The sequence below is a fragment of the Phalacrocorax aristotelis genome, chromosome 2, assembly GCF_949628215.1.
Source record: "Phalacrocorax aristotelis chromosome 2, bGulAri2.1, whole genome shotgun sequence".
Taxonomy (NCBI): Eukaryota; Metazoa; Chordata; class Aves; order Suliformes; family Phalacrocoracidae; genus Phalacrocorax; species Phalacrocorax aristotelis.
In genome coordinates, this window is record NC_134277.1 from 60,179,867 (window position 1) to 60,207,155 (window position 27,289).

The 27,289-nt window shown below is 37.1% G+C and overlaps 1 protein-coding gene across 1 annotated transcript in view; it reads left to right on the plus strand.

Moving 5' to 3' along the window:
- The window catches only part of CNTNAP2 (contactin associated protein 2), a 1,177,124-nt gene that overhangs the window by 575,572 nt on the left and 574,263 nt on the right, over window positions 1-27,289 (plus strand). Inside the window, exons 7-8 of the mRNA XM_075083760.1 lie at window positions 2,558-2,701; window positions 8,854-9,118. Of these exons, the coding sequence (XP_074939861.1) occupies window positions 2,558-2,701; window positions 8,854-9,118 (409 nt within the window). The remainder of the gene's footprint in view (window positions 1-2,557; window positions 2,702-8,853; window positions 9,119-27,289) is intronic.

Here is a 27,289-nt window from a genome sequence, read left to right on the forward strand (position 1 = left end):
GTTGTATCATTACACTCTGTCTTCTGCTATTATGAACTTGTTCAATTCCTCTAAATTTTTATATGGACTTCAGCATGTTAGTTATTGCTAACATTGTATAATGATTTTCTTGCACTCTTTGCTGTTTCTAATGAGAATTAATGTGGTTGGCTGAGCCAAATACATGTATTCCCATCCTTGCAACTTTTTAAGCAGTGAGAGGGAATCAAAATAATGTAATGCAGAAAAGTTTGATTTAACTTGTGTGTTGATATTTTTACAAACAATCATTTGATCATGAATATGGTATGAATATTTGAAAAAAATTATTTTAAATGTTACCAAATCAAATATCTACTTATATCCCAGCAAATGTTTATGAATGCTTTCTTTACTAGCAGTTATAATGAGAAAATATTGAACAAATTTGCCTGTACCTCTATTACTCATCAAGCACTGAATATCTGAATTGAGCTACTGAAAACTCACATGAATAGATTTTATGAAAGATTTTCAAGTGAGTGAACTACAGAAAAAGTTAGGCTGAATGCCATAAGCCAGGGTTGGGCAATTTTTGCACCTTTTTTTTTAAATAAATATATATATAAAACCATATATATATATTTGTAGCGTGTTTACATAAGAAATATATTTCATACAATTAATTTACCCCTAGTCAGAGTAGAATCCAGGAGATTCATGTTCCCCTCTTCTCTGACATTAAAGACCTCATTGCAGTTCTCAGAGGTATATTTCAGTCTGCCTGTACATGGATGTGCTCGTGTTTAATGGAACTTATTTGTGTGTGTGTGTATACATGTTTCTGTGTTTCATATAAATGCAAGAGCCTTAACCATTTCTCCTGCCTTTCGTCTCAATTATCTCACTGACTTTGGAGATAGCCATTGCAGACTAAACTTAAATGTGTTGCCCTTGTGGATTAAACACAGTGGATAAACCTGAAAGATTCTAGTTTCTAGGTTAATCTCCTTCAGAAATGTTAAGTAAGCACAAAAGAGGAATAGATGTTAGTGCTGACTGCATTTCCAAGGTTAAAAAAAGAATCCTGTGAGTCCCTCTTAACTTACTGTCATGGTATGCATTTTTTCCAGGTTTTCTCCTTTTCTTCAAAATGTTTTCCTTTCCATTTTCGCTTGTCCAAACACACAAATATAACATGCAAAAAATGTTTAACAGCAATTAAAATTTTACAGTCACATTCTCTAGTTCATGTAAAGTGCTGCATCTTCTCTAAAGTCAAGTCATGTCAATTTATAATACCTGAGGATGTGTCCCACAAAATGCTTTTACATAGCTGGTATGTGCTGTTTATAAAGATTTTGGTCTTTCAGCTGTATTGCTTTAATTCTTCTTACATGCCAAGTCAAAGCCTTATCTTTGGAATAGAAAGCGATATCTTACATGCTTTGCAAATGGAAAATGTGTCCCTAGAGCTGCATTTTTATGCTGTCAGTAATAACAAATGCAATTAACAATATGATATTTAAAAGCTTGGCTCGCCAACTCTCAGCAACAGACTGCAAGTAGACATTTTTGTGAGCATTTGTGGGGCAGAGAAGCTAGGTGTCATTACTATTTATGCTGTCACCTATTGGATATAAATACTTAACGTAGATAATCTCATGAGTCCCTTAGTCTTCACATTTGGGCTACAAAATATTAATGGAAACATGGAGCATTTATTAACTTTCAAACATTTCAGAAAAGACCCTGATGCAGCAGAGACCTGTATAGTCTCTATGGAGTGACAGGGAGAGACTTCATAAGAGATGAACATTTTTAGTTTGTAAAATATTTGTTTTTCTTAATTTTTTAGCACTAGAGATTCTGGATAACACAGTCTTTTAGGGTAATGAAATTCAGCATAAAGAGAAGGACAATTCCGGTGGTTGTTTTCATCTTCTCTATGGATTTGATTTGGCCTGCTGAGTCATGTGGTAACTCCTCATTGACTATAACTACATGATAAAAGCATGTTCTCAGTAGTGGAAGATGCCTCTGTCTAACAGGGGATAGCATCTTTAACTATGTAATTCTGTAAAGTTCTTCTAGGTGAAGTAGATATATAATTATGAAAGGAAACAAATGGATCGTATTGGAGCCTGCAGCTGCTGTGTTGTAGTCTGAGTTCTGGCACACAGTTAGAGCTGAGTGAATTATTTGAATCAGGTTATCTGGCTAATTTCATGTCTACTCTTGTTTAGAATAATATTGGTATGTACATTTATTCCAAGTTCTTTGAAATAGGTATTGTTTAGTAGGAATCAGAAGAACAGTCCAGATATGTACAACCGTGATGTGTGTCTGCTTGCTATTTGGACAATTGTAATAATACTTGGGATTTACTGCCATAAATATTTGCAATCACAAATTCATTACAGATTTTTTTTCTGCTTTTGCAGTGCTTATTTGATACTTCCTTTTTCTGTAAGCAGTGTTGCCAGATCTCTCATTTGCCATATTTGAGTGTTCAAAGACAGCAAATATATCTATGGCAAATTTGTTTAGAAATCTTTGCCCTCCAGTAACTATCTACCATTTTCTGTTTCATTCAAAGATAACCTTTGGAGGCATGCCTTTTTCTGGGAAGCCAAGTTCTAACAGCAGGAAAAATTTCAAAGGTTGCATGGAGAGCATCAACTACAATGGCAATAATATCACTGACCTTGCCAAGAGGAAGAAATTGGAACCTTCTAATGTGGTAAGAGCATACTTCAATAGTCATCTAAACTCTGCTTCTCCTTCTAAAGAAGAATAGGTTTGTGATTGTGTGTAGCTGATATCCTTATGATATACTAGAATGATATAGAACACAACACAAATTTTATCGCATACCCAAAGATCTTATTGTATGTACATTTGTGTGACTTTTTTTCAACATTTCATCTGAGCATTTTACTTCTGGGGTCCCTTTTCATCATTCCAAAATTAACCTTCAGTATCAAATATCTACTTTTTAAAAGAAAATAAGCTGAACCAGTAATTACTTCTTTCCTTTTCTCCCAAATTATAGTAGCCCAAAACCAGCACAGAGAGGATTTGTTATTAAATCAATTGCAGCTTTCTTGTGGCTTTAAATCCTGGTATCTTCCATCCCTGCAGAGCTAGTTGGATTGCTGGAGTCTTTGGAAGGGAATGCTTCTATAGGCCTTTCTGATAGCTCTGAAAAGCCTCAGGATATTAGACTTAAAAATCATTATTTAGCTTATTAATGTTACAGAACTTATTAACATTTTATTTTATTTTTTCTCTTGCTTAAATATTCAGAGTTGCTTTCATGTTCAAACTTGTGGCTTTATGGGCAGGGTGATTAAGAAAGAATGTACTTTAATTACTGTACTTTTAAAGCTCTAAATGTTCCTAAAATTGCTTGCTGGCATACAAAGGCAATGTGGGTAAGAAACAAATGTATTATTGCCATGAGTCTGAGATGGTCTCAACAAGTTGTTCAAGGCTCTCTTCTGTACAAGTTTACAGCCTTCACATAGTCCTGCAAACAATATGGTTCCACTATTGCTTTTCTCTTTATGTAAGAAATAGTAAAGATTTACATAATGCAGTGATGATGGAGTGCAAAGGATTGACTACCATCTGATTACTCCTTGGATAGTAATACTGATGTTCCATATAATTGTATGAACACTACGGCTAAATGGTTGAGGTAATACAAAGGGTAATTTTGAATATGTGATGTTTGCCTATACACACTCAGTCATACAGCCTGATATTTAGAACCTTTTCTATACATCAGTTTCTTCAGCATTGTCAAAGGCAAACAGCATGATATATATGCCGTGGAGAAAGACTCCACTTTTAGAATAGTTTTGACCCAGTTGCATTAACTCCTGTATTTTTTACTTTTTTTTTTTTCTCCAAAATTGCCCGTGCTTTCCTGCCTGCAGTCCATTTTAAGCTTGTCATGTAACCATGATTTTCAAGGATTGATGCCTGCTTTAGAAAAGGATCATTGTAGAGAAGTAATCTTTCCATTTTGCACAGTCAAGTCCACTGCAAGTTAGTAGGACATATTCTTAAAGCCTCTTCCTGAAAATAAGTGTTTCTTAAGGGGTTTCTGTAGTGCAGATCCTATCCTTGCAAAAGAGTGGCATAGCTAGCAGGCCTGTAAAGTGTCTGTAAAATCATCTGTCTGGTTTTTATTTTTTTGTTTGTTTCTTTGTTTTTAAGATTCTGTTACTTGTAACATGAAAATAAAATACACATAAGAAGGTTTGGCAGTTAGTGCTACATCAAGAGGCTATGGCATGCTAGTTTAATTTGATGGTTCTGTTGATTTCCAATTAGAGAATGGCTATTAAAATAGAAGTGACCTTTGTTTTCAGTAGAATTACTTAAATTGTTTCAGCTCTTCAAAAGCAAAATCAATTTTACTCTAACTGAATCAACATGGATTTTTATGTTTCTGACAAAAGCTTTTTTCCTCCTAGTTTTTAGCCTGGTTTAGCACGAAAAACAGACTTAGTCGAGACTACTGTTGTTGTTCATCATGTTTATGATGATGGCAAATAAGCAATCCAACAAGGATCAAAGCTCCATTGTAGGAGATCCTGTACAAACCCATAACAGTAAGCACACCGTGCCCTAAACAGTGTATTATCTGAAGAAGCGAGACAGACAAAATGTAATGAAGTGGAACACAAGCAGAGTAATCAGTATGGTGATGAGACGTATCATAAGGGGGGAAGAAATAGAGGAAAGAAGGATATTAAAGAGGTGTGAGACAGAAGAAAAAAATCTTACATGCGGCTAGTTGAATTTCGGAAGTCACACAGTGAAAGGGAGTTGTTGAGTTAATTGTACAGAATAATGAGGCCTAGAGAATCAAAGATGATAATCATATGATGATCTTTATTTGTCTCTAAGGAAAATTAAAGTTAAAAAAATGGTCAGGTCTCATATACATAGGTGTTATGAGCAAAAAGCACCATCAAGCATCTCTATTTTATAGAAAAGTAAGAATGTTAAAGAAAATTTAAAAGTATTCTGAATTTAAATGAAGTTCAACACTGACTTTAATAACATATTTCTCTTAGATTTAGAGGGTAAGAATAAGGGAAAAAGAAGTTTGGCAGTCCTTTGTGATATATAAGGTGGCAACAGCTCTTTGGGAAGAGCAGGTCAGGTGAATGGTCTTGAGCAGTTATTGTTGTTCTTATTTAGGACTTTCATTACCTTGCATAACTGAAGAATATTGACCCTTTTTCCACTAGTGAGAAGAGACTAGAATATGCAGCTAAAAGTAGAAGTCCAGAGAAGTTTGAGTTTAGGAATTTAGTCATTTTATCAAATTTTCCTACTCAGAGGTATATTAAGGGCAGGCAGTATGAATACTAATTGTATTTAGTTTCCAGAGAATAGTCTCTCCAATTTTAAAGACTGTAACTGAAAAATGCTGAGAGGAATCCTATTTGCTACTTTCCATCCTTACATCCACGAGGTCTGTGCTCCACCCACTTCTGCACCTCCTATGCCATGTATTTCTGAGTGCAGTCACATACAAACTCAAGATGAGCCTTCCTTTAAATTACTTATGTAAGTGAACATTAAGTTAAGCTCAAAGATGAGTAATAAGCTATTTTGAGAAAAATACTGAAATAACATGATAAGCATTAGCGTACAGTACATTGCCTGTACTGTATAATCCATCCTGATTTAACAGGTATTGTAGTCTTAATAAACTCATTACTTCTCTTTCGGGAGCTATGTATTCAGCCAGTAGCTCTATTAAGTTTTAAGACCCAGTAGTATTTCCACAAGGGATAACATCTGAATGTGGATAGGCAAAATTGATTTATAAGAAGTAAACATGAAGCTAATTTGCAGCACAGATTAAAGGTCATGATGCAAAGCTCAAACTACCCAAATGAAGATGTTTTCACTGTTTCCCTTCCAAACTAGTATGAAAAATTCTATGATAAGACAGTTTAAGTATAAATGCACAGTATATGGTTGTCTTCCAGATGTCACTGCCCAGCAAGTCACTTGGAATCTATGGAAAAGGATCTCTTCCTCTCAGAAAAATGGGGATGCTCTTACAGACACAAGCTGCAGATTAGCTCAAACTCTTGACCTAGACCTAGTGAGCAATCTATATCAGATGGGATTTACTTAAGAGTTGTCTTGTGAATTACAGTCATAGAGAAAATCAGTAATCCAGTTCAGATTATTCTAAATAGCTCACTAGGGAAAATACTAGCTAGCAGATAAATTAGAATGATATGTTACTTCCTCAGTAAATCTTTTATGCAGTTAGGCTGTTCATAATAAATGCATTCACCAGTGTGAAAAAGGATTTGAATGCATTTGGTGCCATTAACTTTAATAGGCATTATACATGCAAGTATCCCGTGCATCAGGATGACAGGAGAGTGTCAATTGGACATGAAAGCCTTCTTGGTATGAGGAAATTTTTAGTTCCTCTCCATAACAAGGCAGCAAACGAAGTCTTAAAAACGTGTAACAAAATGCTTTCTGAGCACTACTTAACTGGCATCTGTGACTAACTGTGAGACATCAGCTCTTACAAAATGCTGTTACCTTCTGTGTCTACACAGGACTGCCTTAACCACGTAAAAGAGGTTGTTTCTAATCCATAGCGTGAGTATTACACTGTGAATGCTAATAAAGGTTTACAGAGGGTATTTCAGCCACTGTCCAGCATTTTTTTTTTAATGTAAAGCTTGTGGTTTAACCAAAAGTATTCTGTAGCACACTTGGAAATATTCAGTGTAAAACTATTCAAACAAATGAGTTAACCGTTTTGATTTAATGCTCAGTTGGCTGAAAACTTAAAATCTCTAGGCAACTTTTAAACCAAAAGAACCCAGAATAGCCAAGCAGCTTAGCACTGAAGGAGATAAGGGGAGGTCTTTTGCCTTTACTCAGAAAAGAGTTGTAATTTGTCTCATCACACTGTAATTTAAAAGCTTCCTGTAGTTGTTTTAGCTGTTTTAAATATTATTAGTTATCCATGGAACATGGGTTTATGAAAAGAACATGGTTTATAATGCTGAGATTTTATCATAAAGGTAGGAACAAATCTTTTAGGAGATCAGTATAAAGAAATCTATTCTCTAGTTCCAGATTATTGGAAACATCAGTGTTTCTTAATTCATGATGGAGGCTGCCAACCTGATAGTCTAGTTGCTACTAGTTCTACTGGCCTTCATAGGTAGACTGTGTGGCAGTACAACTTCTTACACTCTGTAGGAAAAAGATCAGAAAGGCTATGCAGAGAAATCTAAGAATCTATCTGAGTGCTCAAGAGACTATTATTTTTATTCATTTAGTATTGACATGGAAATACTATATAAGAAACTGAAACTGCCACACAGGTTGTATCTTGCTATGACATAGATAAGGTGTTTTCTGATGTGTTGTTCTTTTAAAAAGTGACAGGCGTGGACATTGGTAAATGAGTGCTAAATTTTGCTTCCTTATTGGTGTCATTAGCCCATCTCCAACTGAAAACAATTACTTATGAAAAAAATTTACTTAGAACTTTCCTCCCACACATTTTCAGACATAAAGTTCCTATCTTGCTTCCAAATTCTCTTACTTCCTTTAAGATGCATTTATACACTATGAATACAAAAATGTGTGACATGATTGCTTATATCAGGAAACCAGTAATATGGAGTTTAAAAATATTCATGTGATAAAGATGTTGAGTGACTCCTATTGGGATTATGAACAGCGCGTAGGTGAACCTCATCTCCAAACATCTAGGTACCTCCAAAAATGTTGTTCAACCCTTAATATTTTTTTAATGTACTAATAAATATCAAAGGAATTGCTATCTTGATCATGGTAGTAATTTCCATACTGCACCAGATAAAATTCTTCCTTCTGAAATTGCCGCATAGTATCCATCTGCCACAGTGCATCAGAAAACCTAACCATAGAATAGGATCCACTTTGCCACACCCTAGAGGAAATGATATTTGCCCTGATGCATTAAAAAGTCAATTCTGGACAGAGATTGTTACAAATTGTTTCTGATTTCTAAAGAAAAAATTGTAATACATCCTACCATTGTGGTCTTCTGTGAGAAATGACAGGAGAACCAGAGTGAAAAATTAATGTCCCTTGTTCTAGTCTTGTTTACAGATGCATTTTAAAGCCTTGGAAATCAATAAAGTTGACTGGATTTTTGTAAATTTCCCAAAGAATAAAATTTTACAGTGTGAAAACTGCAGTTTCTTTTACAGAGCAAATTATTGACTCACTACAAATATTAGGCATTGTTCATGATCAGGTACTCCAACTCCTTCTGCTTTATGAAATGAAGTATTAGCTTATCTAGTATTATCTGTTAGAAAACATTACAGAGAGGCTAGCTCTTCATTAGGTGTTATACATCCTTCTTTCACTACCTCATGTATTGTATTGATTGACACATTGTTGTAAGGGTATTTGGAAAGCTGTATTTTCATAAAAGGATGAATTACTGCTCTGTTATAGGCTCCTATGGTGACCATTAACAAGCCCAAGTTTTGCTGTGATTCATTTCTTTGTCTTTGAACTGGGAATATTAAAGCTTTCATCTAAGCTTTATCTTAGTTAGACTATAACTCTTCAGGGCAAAAACTGCCTCTTATTGTGTGTATGTACAGTACAAAATATAATGGGACTACTGCTAGGCAAAACAGAAACACCAGCAACAACATAATAGTTACAATAATTATATTAATAACACATTTTACATGCAACTAGCATTGATCACAGGAGTCTCTAGGTTGAATTAAACCTAAAATACTTTTCTAGACGTAGCTATTAATTTAGTGGAATCTTACCATTGTGCTTATGTTTTTGCTTTTTTTGTGTTTTACTTAGGGAAATTTAAGTTTTTCTTGTGTGGAGCCACATACAGTGCCTGTCTTTTTCAATGCCACCAGTTACCTTGAGGTTCCTGGTCGTCCAAGCCATGATCTGTTTTCAGTCAGTTTCCTTTTCCGAACCTGGAACCCCAATGGACTTCTTGTCTTCAGCAACTTTGCAGATGACCTGGGGAATGTGGAGATTGACATAAATGAGGGCAAAGTCAGCGTCCATATCAATGTCACCCAAGTGAAGAAGAACCGAATAGACATCTCATCAGGTAAGTGGGTTTTTTAATTGGTGTAATTTTTGTTGGTATAGGACCTAAAAATTAGAACATAATTTTACAAAATTTAAAATTTTAAATTGCAACTATATTGAGTCCTTTATCGTATGTTTCACTGAGTAAGAGGTAGAAGAATACTAAAACAGTTGTTAGACTGAAAAAGAAGACAAAAATATTCTTCATTCTGTCACGAAAACCAGAAAACGTATCACCCCTTATCTGTGAGGCAGCATTGATTCTTATTTTCTTTCTTCCATCCGTCTTGCAGTCTTCTCAGCAAAAATATTTGGTTTCAAAAGGAGAGGGCACTCCCTTGTTGCAAGTAGCCTATAATTAGGCTGCTCCTATTACTTCCTAATAATTAGGAAGCTCTCAATAAAAAAAAAAATGAAATCAATTTGTTTTAACCAGAATGCTGGCATGAAAAATACTGTGGCATTCTCTTAAGTATGCTGTAGAGTCATGATGGAGAGGTACCAGACCTTTCAGAACCTAAGGAGGTTGTGGAAAATACTGGGTAAAAGCTAAGGATTAGGTTAGTTTCTGGACAAAAGGGTGTGTGTTGGTATCAGTTGAACAGCCTTTTAAAATTACTTGATACTTCTGATAAACTGTACTTTCAGTCTAGATTCTCTATGGACATTTCTGGATCAGCTGTAACCAATAGGGTGTTAGCTACATCATGTCAATTAACACTTTTTCTCAGTAATATCATGACCTACTCATGGGTTAGAAATTACACGGTTGCTTGCAAATGGATCTAGCTCCACATAAAAAAACCCCTGTGATTATTTGAAGTAGCATATATGGCAGCCTCATTTCTTAGCCAAAAAAAGGGATGCTTCATTTTGCCTGAAATCATCTGTGGTTACTATTTTTTCCTTAATTTCATGGTGGAGGTATTTCAGTCTTCATCAACAGGATTGATATACTGGTATAGCTCTGAATGAATACATTGTCTACATAGTCATATAAACAGGGACTTGAAGAAATGTAAGAAAAAGAAAAACCCCACCTTTTTAATGAGAAAACATGTGAAATAGGAAAGTAACATTTCATTTGGCAAGTGGACATTTTTGTGAGTTTTTTCTTTTCACCCCATGAATGAAATAGAGCTGAACATGAAATTAAATTAATTATTTTAAAGATAGAACTGAATAAAATATGAATAATAACAACTAAAAATCAGAATTTACCTATTTTGTAATATTATTATGTTTTTATGAAAACTACATATCGCCTTCCATCATTACAAATTTTTTAGCACCAAAAATCGTTACCATAGATTAGAAGTTAGCTTTCATTGCCTTTGTTATATAAATACACTCATGAAAGAATTAAGTAATGTTTTGGTAATACAGCAGGGTCTTGAACAAGAAAGTTTTGTTAAGGTTGCTAGTGCATCATAACACATGGAATTATCACCCTCATTCTTTCTTCCTTAGCTCTGCCTACCACAAATCCCAGTATACAGACAGAATTGGCTACCCATGATACTTCCTCATGAGCTTCCTTGTGCCTTTTTGGTCCAGGGAAGATTTCAGTGCTGATATAGCCAAATATCATGGGAAATAGAGATTTCACTGATTGGCCAATAATTTTGCCCAGTGTATATATTGAAATGAAACCATTTTCAGATTCCATTAAGTTTACATTCTGTAAACTAAACACATGTGAAAACTGTTAATTTGCTATTCTGCTTTCTCCAGACCTTCACGACCAACAACAAAAATTCCCCAACTACTGTGATGTAAGACCAGTGTACTGATATTCTAACTTTCTTCTGAAATATTCTGAATTGAATATTCTTCAGAGAATCTTTCCAATCTGTATGATCATTTTACATGATAGCCCAAGAATCATATACAGCCATTAATTTTTGTAGCCATGATGGGGTACCTCCACACTATCCAGTATCTACAGACTACAGTTTGAATATCTTAGAGTCAGTAGTTTCCTTTGTTATTGTAATTTGTTGCATAATAAAAAGGCATTTATTATTTAATAATAATTTTATGGACTTTTAATATTTTTGTTATTGTTAATAATAATATCATAATATATCATATTATATAATATATAATGATATATTGCATAGCTTTCCTGGGAGAGCTTTGATTTATTTTAATATTTTGTTGCAACAGGCATTTCAGTGCCTGTGAATTGTGTGCATGAACACAAGAAAGCAAAATATGGCATCTGCCAGGGAAGGCTGCAGAAGGAATGCTGCTGTTGTATGGCAAATATCACAGCGACCTTCTTGTTCCCTTCTTGTGCAGGGAATTAACAGATGTCAGCATATAAACCTGCTGAGTTTATGTAGAAGTCAGTGGTCGGCCCTTGGCACAAAGATTTCTGACTGCTGTAGCCCTATAGCTATAAGATGCGCGCTTTTTCACTGTTCCTTTTTACTGACAGCTGGCAAAGTGGAATTTTCTGTAGTCAAGTGTGCAGCCTTCTATGTAACTGCACGTGTAGGGTATGAATAATTACATTTCTGTCTGCTGGGAAGTATGCACCCTGGCTATCACAAAGAATTAGGCTAACTGAAACCACAGCCTAGATACAGCTGTGTTTATTTCATAGCTTTTCCTGTCACCTGTAATTGCATGTTTTCATTGAAGGAATCCAAAGTCCCTTAGTCCTTATTCTATATACCTCTCATAATTTACTAACTTACTTTCATTAGCAGCTTTTTATGTCAGCTTTCCATGTTAACGTGGGACATCAGCGGTTCATTCTGGGGCATAGTCTGATGCTGGTTATAGAAATAGTAGTTGAACTGACTGTCAGGAACGACATGACTATGCTGATATGCAGGTGGCAGAGTTTGTTCTTGTGCCTCTCTGCACTAAAGATACTGGTGTGGACCAGAGTTCTGGTTTGTCTGTTTTTCAGTGTCATAATATTCCTTAAACACCCTAAAGCTGCACACACTGACTTGGGGAGCTCTAACTTAACATGAGTGGAATTCAGATAAACAGGAGAGTCAAGCCTTCCAACGTATCAAATACAGTTAAAATCCCACCTTTCTCACTGGCAGCTGGGCACTGCAAACCTCCTTACTGATTTACTTTATGAAGTCCTTTGTGATGCCTGGGAGGGATCAGAGAGTATGTGAAAAATATTTTCTTGTTGGCTTGACAGAACTTTCATACCTAATTCATTTGAACATTTTGTTTAAGGAGAGAAAGGCAGCTGCAGTTTTCAATATTTTGATGATGCTTTACACAAAAAAAAATGCATAGAAGCTACAATTAAAGGAGCTGCACTTCTAGTACCATATACTACATGGACCTGTGTTTACTATTTAACCTATAGTCAGTAAGGTGAATGGTTTACCAAACACTGTAAAAAGTTTTGTAGACAGCTGTAAGGTTTACAGGCAAGAACATCAAATAGTCAGCAAGCAGAATCAATTGACTGTTGTCATGGTTTTGGCTGGGACAGAGTTAATTTCCTTCACTGTAGCTGGTATAGTGCTGTGTTTTGGATTTAGTATAAGAATAATTTTGATAACACACCTATTTTTGTTTGTTGATGAGCAGTGCTTACGCTAGTCAAAGACTTTTCCAGCTTCCTATGCTCTGTCAGGGGCACAAGAAGCTGGGAGGGGAGGGGGCACACCCGGGACAGCTGATCCACACTGGTTGGGGGGATATTACATACCATATCACATCATGCCCAGTATATTAACCTGGGGGGTATTTGGCTGGGGAAGCAGCAATTGCGGCTTGGGCCTGGCAGTGTTGGTCACCAGGTGGTGAGTGATTGCATCAGTTCTTGTTTGATTGGTTCCACACCCAATCCCACCTCCCCAACTTTCACCTCTCTCTCTATTGTTATTTTCCTTTTCATTATATTATTATTGTTATTGTTACTATTACTGTTTTATTTTCATTCTTAAGCTGTTCTTATCTCAACCCACGTGTTTTCTTACTGTTGCCCTTCTGATTCTCTCCCCCAGCCCACTGGGGTGGGGGGAGTGAGTGAGTGGCTGTGTGGGGCTTAGTTGCTACCTGGGGCAGAACCACAACAATTGTAAAGAAGAGTGAGAGCTACTACTACTCTGAAAAATCAGAAATATAGGTTTATACTTTATTTTTATGCCAATTAATTCTACTTTTTCTGTTTTATATAGTGAAGGGATACAATACTCTAAGGTGGTCAAATAGAAAGCATGAAAGCAAAAAAGCTTAACTTCTGTGTAAATACAGTGACTATGAGAGGTTTACATAGCATGCTGTGGGAAAACATTTGGATCAATAGTAGGCAATTCATGGGATTCATGAAGCAGACGTTGCTTTGCATTTGAAATCACAGACATGGAGAGTTGCCATCAGGCAGTCCATTCTTAGCGCTTTTCTTTGTCTCCCAGAGATCCTTCCCTGCTCACACCAATTGTCTGTTCTTGTTTTGTCAGGGTTAATTTTTTCACAGTGTTAGCAGATCACAGCAAGAGCTCTTAGGTCTTATTTAATGTTATTCCTTGGTCTTCCAAAAGGCACTAAACTGTTCATTTATTTAACTGCATGTTCTCCCCACTGGAGATTTCACTATATTCAATTCTTCCTGAACTTCTCTCAGTTATCTAACTGGTCTTCATTATCTTTAAATGGTATTGTGTACCTGAAGCTTCTTCACTCATTGTTTGAAGTTCAATATTATCTTCAGCCTAAGCATGAGACATTCCTTCTGTCATGCCAACTTTCATTCTATTGTTGCTAATTTTAAAAAAATCACAGGTATTTGATGTTAGCATTAGCAGTTCCTAGATAACTTTCTATAGATCACTTGTTTTGCAAAAATGCATTTTGTTTTTTTCTTTAATGATGTTAGATGCCATTTATCCTGCTGCTCCATTCATGCCCCAGTCACTTTCAAACCTCTGCCTCACCTCTATGAATCTGATTAAAGCATGTAAACATATCTGTATTATGAAAATTTCATATTAATTTTGTATGTGATGAAAAGAATCAGGGATGATGACATATATTGTAGTCCAGTATGTATGATTTTTGTGTTACTAGTAAAAGGCAACAGACTTTGTGCTGATCTGGCAAAGCAGAAGCTCAGGTTTTACTTCACCCAGCTGTTGCTTGTTTAACAGTGGCCAAATGACTAGTCCCTGACCTGTCCTGGGCTTCAGCTTGGTCGATGATAAAGGCAACAAAGTAATAGATTTTTTTACGATGTCAATAAGGTATACACTCTTTTGCCCATAACACAATTTTGAGTGTAACAGAATATTTTACTTTAATATGCAGTATTTACTTTATTTAAATTTTACTTTATTTATTTACTGTATTAAAAGTATTTACTTTAATAGCTTTCAGTTTGTAGTATGTATGAAAGGGACAAAGATAGTTACTGCTTGTGGTTATACTTACTGCCTGATTTTGCTTACTGAGCAGATTTTTGTCCTTTCTTCATGATCTTGACAGTTGTTCCTTGAAAGCAGGTCTCTAAACAATAAAAAACGCCATCCTTCCCTGCCCAGTATTCTGTTAAGTGTCCAGTAAGCACTGTTTAGCTGTGAACAGACTGGCAAAGTTGTCATACAAAGTCAATGGCCTTTCATTCTTGCTTTTTCTCATGTTAATCTTATTTAGACACTACCACTATTTGACTGATGAGAGTTGTATTAATAAACTTGCTGTTAGTAAGAGGAAAATCAGGCCCACTGAGAGCTGAAATAAAGTTTTAATTAGAAGAAATAAGCTACTGACTGTGCAGAATTACACAGGTGAAATACTTAAAGCTTGTGTATAAATCAAGAGTTAAACTTCCTATTGACTTTTTCTCTGCAGAGTAAACTGTGATTAATATCTTCACAGTTGTGTATGTCCCAGCATAGGGACTAATAATAGGAGAGAATCTCAGAAAACAGTCGAGATTTATCTTTACTGCTCCATATAGTTTTGGACTAAATTCTGCTTTTGGCATCATGGGATTCAGGCAAACTTCCTCAAAATTGCTTATTTTACCCAAGGGATTGATGGAAGCAATGCTAGGCTGAGAAGATGGAAGAAAGAAGTGTTCTTGCTTTCTTTAAGAACTTGTTAAAAGCAGAGTTCCAATGTAGTTTTGCATACCAAAGGATTCAGATATTCTGCTACAGTATTAAAAGTAATTTAGCTCTAGTATATGCGACCTGTTTACCCTAAGAACCTACTTAAAATTTGAGATCTTGCAATTATGATTTTAAATTATTGATGATGATGTATTTATTTATAAGATTTAACAAGTTGTCTTCTTTCTTGAGCACAGAAGAAATCAGCAACTGGAAAATGTCATACTCCCCCATTTCTCTTTGCCAGAAAAACTGTTACAAAGCTTTTCCCAAAGCCACATATGAATGCTGTTCAGTGCAGGGTTAAGCCGCAGCCCATGTCCCAGTTGCTTCCTTTTCTTCTACTTAGTTGTATCTACTTGCTTCAGCAACTTAACCCAAATTCCTTCCTAATGAAACCAAACTTTTCTCAAGCTTTCCACATGGGGAAAAATTGGTAAACCATTAAAAAACATGAAGAGTGTTGCTTTGCTCAAAGAAACAATAGTAACATTGAAAATAGCACTCCTGAGGAATCATCTAATGGTTTTCCAATGTTCCTAACAGCAAACCCCAAATCTCTGTTTCAATATAGCAGAGAACAGCTCTGCCTCTTGAGAAAAGGCAAAGTTTTCACAATGGCAGATTCTAAAATACTCTCTTAATTTAACCTCTGATTACTTTCTCACTTCTTGTCTTTTCATAGACAGCTCTGACCTTCCATATCTAAACATTCTCTGCTCAACTTAAATACTAGAGGCCCTGTGAAGATCCCTTGGATTTTACCCTACAGTACAAATGATAAATCACTGAAAAAGGACATAATCTCCTTTGGCCCATAATGTCTTAAAACAAGTTTTCAGTGTGTCCAAAATCTTTTGCCATTAAATTGAATTCATCTGCTTGGAGCTCCTTTTTTCCTCTTCCAACTCTCCTAATTAACATCTTGTTCTGTATATCAGCTGCTGCTCAAGGCTGTCTTCAGTTCCCCCTGTCAACCATAAACTTATTAAAACTAGGGATATGAATATCTTTTTGACATATTTATCTGTATTAAATAAATCTGACTTCTCCCCATGGAGCCTCTCTGGGAAGCTTTCCACCCTTCTGTCTTTCTACTAGATCTCAAGTCACCTGAATTGCAGTTCATTTATATTTTAGACCTTGGGTTAAGATAACATCCTTCAGGTAATAAAATGTCTCTGTCTGACAGATCTAAAGTGATACTCTTCCAGTGACAATTCCCAGGGGCGTTTTACATGGGAATCAAGAAGTATTTTTGCCTCTGTTACTAAATGAAGGCTTAAACAGGGAATGTGTATACACAGAGCAAAAGTGCTTTTCTGGTGGGAAGATAACATTTCCCACCAGGTCTTTTCCATATTACTGATAGTGGTTATACACTGAATGTTAGTAAGTGGAGGCAGATACCCATGAGGCACTTGTCAGCATGATCGAGATGAGAGACAAAAATTCTGTCCGCAAAAGACAGCATGATGACTTAGCATCAGAAGAGTCTGAATATTAGAGTATTATTTTCTTCCCAGATAGCCTGTTTTGTCTCTCTGCTTCTCTCTGTATGTTTATTTTGGCTAATGACTTTAGCAGTGAATGCAGCTACATGAATAGGTATTTGTTGTTCTGAATTCCACAGAACTGAGAAACTGACATGCTTGTAGTAGTTACTGTTTTTTATTCTATGTGTTTTTCTTGTAGTCTGGTTTTGCACCTTGTTACAGTAGAATCTCAAACCAGTCAGAACAAGAAATGTACTTCTTGATTGCAGACTTTTCCATCTAAGAAAACTGATGAGTTTAATTCAGGTTTTTCTGATTTCTGCTTCATCTGTCACTGATTTTTCGCTGGAGAGTTGCTTACCAAACACAAGTTATGCATTGTAAAACATACACAGTACCATTTTCAGATACTTCATCAAGAGTAATGTAATGCCTTGTTGGTTGCACTAGTACCTTGCAAGCATGGAGGAACCTGAGAATCAAGAAAGCAGGCTATTCAGTTTGAACAGGCTTCCTAAATTTATACAGGAGGCTTAAGTTCAGTTTACTTGTTTTGGCCTCATTTCCTCTGGGCTGTAGAACAGAGTTAAGAAGGAACCTTTGCATGTCGTTGTCTATTTCAGCACTGAAAGATGAAATTAGGTTTTTAGAACTAGCATTTAAAATGTCACTGTGTTGCACTGAATTTCATTCAGGAAAAAGGTACAACAGACAAAAGTAAAATGATAACTTTAACTTTCTGCTAGAAGGAATGTAAATTATGTGAGTATTGCTGGACAGAACTAGTAGGAGATTTATCCTATTAATTCTCTTTTAATTCAGTAAGTTTGACAGGAAGCAGAATCAATTTTAGTTGCTTTCCATGTTGCCTTTGCTTACCCCATCCACATCAGTTACTTCCAGTCTGGTTCTAGTCAAGTCAGTGAAAATTTTGCTTTTAACTTTGATGGATGAAAGTTAAGCCCCTTAGCTCTGAATGGTACAGAGTGCCCGATATTTTGCAGTTACCTGGAGAACATAGGTTTTTACTTCAGTGGGTCCTCTGTCTACATATTTTTGCTGAATACAGAATAACATGAATAGACATGTCTCTGAAGATTGGGTTAGCAAGCCAAGGATGCTTAAGTTAAAACCAGCATTACCTCTTGGGTCAGTAAGAAGGTAACATTGGAAAGGACATGGCAAAATAGACTTTTGTTTGTGTTTTAAAGTCTTTCAGGATTTACATGTGCTGACTGAGCTAAATGTGGGGGTTTTTTTTTCCAATTATTTTCCTTTTAGATTAGTAATAAAGAAATAAACAAAAGGATACAATAGAGACAGGAGCTGTAGTTATATTTGTTGTGTATATGTGCATCCTGACAGCAGTATCCGCAGGACACCATTGAGTATTCATATAATATAAAGGGAGATGAAGGGAATGTTTTCTACTATCTGAAAGACTGGATATCAGAAATACTATGTTCTTTACGCCAGTTTACTAGTTTTGCCACCTCTGCCTGCTCTTCTGTAAAGGTGGCTCTTTGAGAAAGCCTGTTTCCAGGATGCACACATCTATGCTGAACATGGCTTGTCAGAGATGGCAACATGACGGTAACCTTACAATAATGTCAGCCAGTTCTTTGAGCAGTGGCATCAATACCATCCAGCACCATTGGCTTAAATTTCCTAATTTTGTAAAAGCCCTGTTAATGACAGCATGAGATGGTTCCTGTAAACTTTTCTGTAGATGTTAATATAACATTAAAAATGTGATTGGACTTCATGCTATGTTAACTCTTTAGTTCACCTTGTGGTGGATTTAATTTTTACTGGAAACCAGTGAGATAATATAGGAAATCTATGTGAAGTCTGTTTTTTACTTCACTTCTATTTCAGAGAGAAATAGTTGGCTAAGCACATCTTGTGATGACCCAGCATATGATTAATCAGCTATAATAACTTAAACACATACTTCTACTGCCTACTTAGTCTGGCAGTTATGGTATTTTGTAAATGGCTACAAGTAAGTGGAGTGTAGAGGATAAAAGCAATGCACTCATCATTTGATAGCATAAGTTGTAGCCACTGAACATATGTATACGTACCATTGTGCATATAGCCATATATCAGAGAGTTTACTCAGCTAATTTGCCAACTATGGCATACAGGAAGTTCACAGAACATCAGTATTTGGTGAAATAGTAAAGCCATTTGAATGGGTTCAGGAGACCCAGGGTAGACAGCAGCTGAGTCTACACTCTGAGATCACTCCTTGTTTCATCTCAAGGTCCTGCTGCTCTGACTGACCCTTCTGGAAACAGGCTGTATCACTCTTAGGGTATCATCTTTCAATGGACTCAATAGTTTTCCCACCCTCAGCACCGAGATCCATGAATAGTTCAGTGGTTAGACTGGTCCAGAGCCTATTACAATAGACAGTATGGACAAAACATCAGCTTTTACTCTGTCAACTTGGCTTGCCCTCCAACACTTTTCTGCAAGGGTCTGTCCCCGTACAGACTCTCATGCTCCCCACCGACCCTTTCTGATAAACAACATAGAATCATTAAGGTTGGAAAAGACCTCTAGGATAAAGTCCAACCATCAACCAAACACTACCATGCCCTGAAGTGCCACATCTACACATCTTTTAAATACCTGCAGGGATGGCAACTATACCATCTCTCTAGGCAGCCTGTTCCAATGCCTGACCACTCTTTCAGTAAAGACGTTTTTCCTAATATCCAATCTAAACCTCCCCTGAATCAGCCTGAAGCTCTTTCCTCTCATTCTATCGCTAGTGACCTGGGAGAAGAGACCAACACCCACATCGCTACAACCTCCTTTTGGGTAGTTGTAGAGAGCAATAAGGTCTCCCCTCAGCCTCCTCTTCTCCACGCTAAACAACCCCAGTTCCCTCATCCTCTCCTTATAAGACTTGTCCTCCAGATCCTTCACCAGTGTCGTTGCCCTTCTCTGGACATGCTCCAGCACCTCAATGTCCTTTTTGTAGTGAGGGGCCCAAAACTGAATACAGTATTCAAGGTGCAGCCTCACCAGTGCCGAGTACAGGGGCACGATCACTTCCCTGCTCCTGCTGGCCACACTATTCCTGATACAAGCCAGGATGCTGTTGGCCTCCTTGTCCACCACAGCACACTGCTGGCTCATGTTTATCTGGCTGTTGACCAGCACCCCCAGGTCCTTCTCCACCACACAGCTCTCCATCCACTCCTCCCCAAGCCTGTAGTGTTGCATGGGGTTGTTGTGACCCAAGTGCAGGACCCAGCACTTGGCCTTGTTAAACCTCATACAATCGGCCTTGGACCATCGATCCAGCCTGTCCAGGTCCCTCTGCAGAACCTTCCTACCCTCAAGCAGATCAACACTCCCGCCCAACTTGGAGTCGTCTGCAAACTTAGTGAGGGTACACTCAATCCTCTCATCCAGATGATTGATAAAGATATTAAACAAGACTGGTCCCAACACTGAGCCCTGGGGAATCCCGCTCATGACTGGCTGCTAACTGGATTCAACTCCATTCACCACAACTCTTTGGGCTTGGCCATCCAGCCAGTTTTTTATGCAGTGAAGAGTACACCTGTCCAAGCCATGAGCCGCCAGCTTCTCTAGGAGGATACTGTGGGAGATAGTATCAAAGCCTTTACTAAAGTCCAGGTAGACAACATCCACAGCCTTTCCCTCATCCACTAGGCAAGTCACCCTGTCATAGAAGCAGATCAGGTTGGTCAGACATGACCTGCCTTTCATGAAGCCATGCTGGCTGTGTCTGATCCCCTGGTTGTCCTGCACATGCCAGGTGAGCTCACTCAGGATGGATGTCATTGCTTAAAAAGTGCAAATATCACAGGGTATGAGGTAACCTTCTTACTATTAATCAGTTTGTAAAGAGATATCCTTTTTTAAAATCATAACATTATCAATGTGCCTCAGACCCAAAGAAGGACATGTGAGGTCAGAAGGAGAGCCAAACTGTTGTGACAAGGTTGCTGTAGCCACAGTCATGTAACGATAATCATATGAGAGGCATGAAACAAGTTAGTGTTGCACATGGCTTACATAGTATGGGCCTGTGTGTAAACAAGATGAAGCTCCAGAGAGTGTGTACTGATCCAGAGACCCCTCCACATGCTCTATAGTGTGGGCACAAATGGATTGTAGGGACCAGCCATGAACACTGCAAATGTGAACTGTGATGGGCAAACTGGCAAGGGGAACATAGATCGTTCCTTGGTCCTGGTTACAAAGGCAGCAGAGACACAGCCTGTGTTGTTTCAGAAAAAAGAAACCACAGCAGAAAGGGTGCAGAATAGAAGGTGGCTTATAGATGTAGAAGCAAAGGGAAAGTCCTCAGTTTTGGATAAATGGCCTGGTACCGCTTAGTTTACTCAATATTCATTGTTTCAGAGAGGAACTGGTGGGTACAAAACCTTGCTGGGATAGGAAAACAATTGTTGTTATGGATTAAAAAAAAAAAAAAAAGGCGGGGGCGAGAAAGAAGAAAAAATACTGGAGACCTAGTCTCTGCTTAGCAAATAGTACATTTATTTTCTGTACACTTAAAAAACACGCTTAGGGACAGACTGGGAGATCAAAGGTCTTGAACCCTCATTTGTACAATACTGTTGCTTACATGTACTATGTAATAGTGTTTCAAAAAAAGGGCACAGATTCTGCAAGCAGTGGGCAGCATAATATTGTGCCGAACCACTGTGGGATGAAGCTATCAACTATGTAAATTAAAACTGCCAGTGCTATCTTTTCACCTTTTATCTTCTCCAAATGCAAGGCATAAAAGGAGATTTTCTTTACTTTTAAAGTGGGCATTTGCAGCATTTGCACTAGTAGTAAAACCATGAATACTCTTTCTAGTGCAAATGTCCTTGAAACTCATTTGAGTTTGCAAGGAATTTTGCAGTTTTGAACTTTTATTCTTATTTATTACTAATCCTTGGGTAGGTGTCCCACAATACCTCTAGCCAATTACTTAGAGAAAAATAATTAAAAGTCATTGTAATATCAAACAAGGTTGTTTTGTGTGGAGAAACATGACCTAATTACAGGCATGGAACGTTAATTTATGTGCTGGGAACTGACACTCAATATCTTCTTTTACATTGCTATTCAGGAACCTGGGCAAATAGATTATTATCTGTGACAGGTCTCTGGCAGTCCCTCTTGGTTTGGCAGTGTTATTTTAGAAAGGGGAGTGAGTCACTTTTGTATATAATGAAAAGAAAAGTTGTCAAGCATCCATACATATTTTATGCTGCTTAAAACTTAAGTGCTAGAGGAAAGATTCTGTTTTCAGTCATACCATTGTAAATTGATAGTGCTTCTGCTGACCTCCAGGTTTGCATCAATGACACAGAATGACATCTAGCTCAAAAGATGAATTCCATTTTTTACATGGGCAATGCAGCTCTTTTAAGTCAGCTTAGCCCTTATTGGGGTTTGTTTTTTTTTTGTTACTACAGTCATCCACAACTGTGATGTATATTTTGGCATTTTCTACTGACATTGACAGAACTAAAAGAAATTTCCATCAAAGTGCTCCTTGAAATGGCATCAGGTACAGTCCGCATTGTCTAGGTTTTTTCAGCTTAGTTCACAGAAGTGGTTACTCTTAGCTGCAAAAATAGACTCAGGAAAAAAACAGTTTCTAGTTGTATGTTGCTGGCTCTACCTTTACTTTGGTCTTGAAAAAGATGGTTAGTCCCTTCAGGCATTCTTTTCATTTTCAAATGCTGCTGAAGCAGCAGCACATGAGCACTGAGGTGAAACAGAGCGGCGCAAGTCCTTTGGATTCCATAAGCTGACTGGCAGATGATATTGTCTTTAAAAAGCTTGCTCATTAAGTTTATGTATTTGATGGGGGAAAAAAAAAATCTCAATGCCCTTGCTGTGAAGCAGCCACTATAAAATACATAGTTTATTCTAATAACAAGTAGGATTTTATGGAATGGTTTCACTGAGGACAAATACTGAAAAATCTACACATTTCCTTTGTAGGATACTTACATACTGAAGAAAGACATGTATAGAGGCATGACTTATCTTCTTTTCCAAGAAATACATGTATATACAACAGCTGAAGGATCCATTCTTTTAAAACGCAAAAATAACTTTTGTTTTCTTTTTGCAGATTTGAAATAGTGGAACATCATAATACATGCCCTCAGAAATGATGGTTTCATTCATTAATGTTTTGTACTCTGTTCTAACAGCACATTGGTACATGCATCCAACTGCCAAGTAGAATCAACTTTACCACAGCCCTAGCACAGAGGTTTCTAGAAGAACAAAATAACATTCTTAACATTCTGGTGTTGGAGACAATTACCTGTGAAAACAGGAATAGCAATTCCTATGTCTCTAGGATCTGAAATTTGCAACAGAAGGCTGACACTATTGAGAGTACTGAATCTGGAACAGAATAATGTGGTGCTGAGGCATGTTTAGGAGAGTTAGGCTGTATCCTATGGTGTTGGCAACAAGTGATATGTTTGATCAAATTTACTGTGCAATAAAACTTTGCTGTACGCTGTCCAAGAATATCTGGTCCCAGGGGAATGACCTTCATGTTCTGTGCCTTGGTGGATGCTTCAGTACTAGGCACAGCACAGCTCTTCCTTCTTAACCTTCACTGGTGCCTGGCATGAAATTCATTTGGGATGAAACTCTGACTCAAATGTAGTTCATGGGACTTTGCCTGACCTCAGTGGTCTGTGTAGTCTGTGTGTTTCAGGAATGATTACTTATACCCAGTTGTAAAGTATTGTTATTCACTTACTGTAGTTTTTGCAGTTATAAATAAGTTGCAATTGCAGAAAGAAACATCCTTGTTGGTGTTTAGTTGAAGATGCCTGAGATACTGAAAAACATTCTTACAAATATCTATATTTAAGAAATGCTCACTTTTCTTCATTACAATAGAAAGCTGTAGGCATAAAACATTATGACCCAACAAATGTTCACTAATTCTGTTCCTTATAATGGAGAAAGAGCAGTGTTAAACTTTCCCTGTATCTGGTACAGTTCAAAAGAAAATTTCAAATCATGCTGTGGCCTAACCTGTCAAGATTCATTGGTAAGAAGTTAGCAAGTCCTAACTCTTGGAGTCCAAAGGCATGTTTATTCTCATTCCTCACAGAAATCAGGAATAACAATAAGGAATAGTATATGTGTAATATAATACAACATATCCCACTAAATTTACAAGTAACCTCCTTGCAGGACAGCTCAGGATGCTTAAGGCCACATGAAAGAATATTACTTTAAAAAAAAGTTCCAAAAATTCTATAAGCTAGAGAATGCTGTTTTATTGGCAGACCACTTTAAAAAAACACAGAAAATTACTAGAACATTTTGTTTTCCTGAATGTGCTTGGTTTTGGCTGGGATAGAGTTCTTTTCACTGTAGCTGGTATAGTGGCGATGGCCCATTGATGCTTTAGTTGTTAAGTAGCACCTACAGTACTCGGGGACCTCTCCAGCTTCCCGCGCTCTGCCACGTGGGCAAGAGGCCGGGAGGGGCAGGGCCACGGCCAAGGCAGCTGACCCCAACTGGCCAATGGGATGTTCCATACCATGTGACGCCATGACCAGTATATTAACAGGGCAGTTGGCGCGGGGGGGCGCGGTTGCGGCTCGGGGACTGGCGGCGTCAGGTTGGCGCGTGGTGAGCGGCTGCGTCATGGGCTGGTTGTTCATTCCCCTTATATAGCGATGCTCAGACAGGCATAGCCCTGGGAGGAACCACAAGTGCCAGATGACGTTGGGTTATTCAATTTTCTGTTGAACAGACATGGAGCACAAAGAATGCACCTATCTCCTCTTCCTCGTTCTGTCTGGCTTTGAGCAGCCCAGTACAAACTGTGCTTTTCAGATTTCATTTGTAGGAAAATGCTGTCATGAATGTAAGGTTTGATTAATCTTTCGTTTCTAACCTTTCCTGGGGCAGGCCTTTGGCACTGGGAACCTTTGTCTTCTGCTGCTTAAATGTTGAATTCTAGAGTTCCATTTTTTACTATAAATAATGATTATAATAAATTATATTATTTTACTACTATTAACTAATATTGCTACTAATAATACATAATTATATTACTAGAAGCATTATAGTCCAGCCTGCTAGACAACCAGTCAGTTGGATGTGCATTTTGAATGTTATTTCTTCCTCATGTCAGGAATCTGCTATCAGTGTAACTGATCTTCATATGACTATTTCATAATTAGAACAAGGTTTTACACCTTTAAATAATGATTAAAAAAATGCAGAAGCAGGAAGTATCTGAAATGCTGTCATCCCACAAGAAAGATCTAGTTATGTCATCCTACTCAGACACAGCAATAGATGCTCTGCAGCTGGATACAATATGCTAACCTTTTTTCTTTTGTAGGAAGACTGAATGACTTTTATTTTCTGACGGCTTCTTCAGGTATTTTCAGCCTGAGGTCTCCCTGGCCATTCCCATAACAGTGAATCAGAGCCATTGTAGCTAGGATTTTTGTCAGTAAGTAGTGAGCTGTTGGACAGTCCTGTTAGGGGAATGCAGAAGGTCCATGGAAGACTTGGGAGTTTTCCAAGGAGGGTATGTTTCCAGGAACTTTCAAGGCTCACTTTGTGCCAACAAAGTTCGATGATTCTGTGTAAGAGTGAGCAGAAAAGGGCTGGACCAAGGAAAGAGTTGTTAGATGTAAAATATAACTGTACACTGAGGCAGATTGAGGTTGGGAGTGGAATTAAGTGTAAGTCAATGCTGAACAAAGGTTTTGGAAAATAAGCTTTTTTAGATATAAAAAAATTAAATAACCAATATTGTATTTGTTATATTGGTAGCTCTGCAGGAAGTTAGAAAATAATGTGTTAGTTTATGACTTCCTGATTTTACTGATTCTTTTCCCCCTTACTTTATGGTCACTTTTTTCTGCTCTGGTTTGTTAATGCAGCTCTACTCACTTACTCCTCAGTTGCTTCAACTTCCTTAGAAGTCTTCTCACGTATGGTGATAAATTCCAGTTGACAAATATTCAGAGAAAATAAGCTTTGTTTATGTACAGATATTTGCCATGTACAAACAACTGCAGCAAATAGTTTGGCTATTTTTAAGTTTTAAAGTATGTGCTATTTTTGTGGAAATGGTCTGAGGCCCAATATGGTGTGCCTTAGATTATGTCCTCAGAACAATTTCAACACTGACACTAAATGTAAAAGTACAAGTGGAAAAGGGAACTACACAGTGCTAACTAAAGGCTCTAGCAGTGGGTTTGTGATTTTCTTTTCAAACAATACTTATATTAAACATGTAGATCTGTAGTTTGTTTCTTAAAGTAAATTCCACTTCCACCAAACTTTTTAAAAACAGCCATAAGGATTTATCTTCATCAACTTATAATGGAAGAAAATTCCAACAAGCTTGAAAGAATTCAGTAATGTTTTAGAAATCTATTTTAAATTATAAACATTAAGTGCGGTTTGGTACTAATGTTACTTTTATGTTAATAGCACCTTGGTTAGCTCTTTCTTGTATTGTATTTTACATACAAAAGATGAAGTTTTCCTTCCATTTTAATTATCTATGGAAAGTACATTTATCTGTTCAGTTATGTCACCCAAATCTTGCCAGGAAGAATTATCTCTTAATACTACCAATAGCCTTTTGTGGAATTCATTATGGATTTAAAAAAAAAAAAAAGGATATGCATTGTCATAAAAGTGATGAGCAAACTGTAATAGGTGTAAAATTAAAGAATGAATTCTTGCATTATTCATCACTTAAAAGATGATGTATTCTTAATTAGCACTCCAAATTTTCTGGTATCATTCGCATCATTACAACAGAGCTGAATAGAATTAAAACAATAGCTGAAGTTCAGTTTGGATCAAAACTTTCAGTTCAAATCTGGTTTTGTCATTTTTAAGTTTTACCAGGCATGTAGATATCCACAATCTTAAGCAAATATGAAATCTGATTAACTTAAAGCTCTGATTACGCTGACACCCTGAACTGACACCCTGAACTAGCAAAGGGATATGAAACATTGCAGTAGAGCAATTTTTTGCCCATTCTGTTCAGTGATTCACACATCTAGGCATACAGAAGCCTGAAGTAGGAACTTGCTCTAGTCTCCACTCAAAAACCAGTACAATCTCAGAAGAAACTTGATATTATTTTATTTTGAGTTGCTGAGCATCTTGGTAGCTCCCATATACCCTCAGTTCAGACCGGAAATGGTAGAAATTGAGGATCTTTTGTACATTGCAGAGAAGAGGCCAAAAAGAATGTGATGCTGACACTTCCAGTCCTGAAGTCAAAATCTCAGGCCAAATTAAATACAATGAGAACTTGAATCTGACTGCTTCTGAGAAAGGTGCTGCAATGCAACCTTTTTTTTATAACCCAGTTATTTGAAAGTTACTCTGCAGATAAGTGCAGCAGCAAGAGTTCCAACAATGTACAACATCCTTTCCTAGGAGCATTCATCGCAGCTCACACCATGCCAGTGATGCCTGTCTGGTGCTTGTCAGTACTGTCACAACTCACTGCCTGCCTCTGGAAATTCTATTTTCAGTTTATTCCATATTCATGTA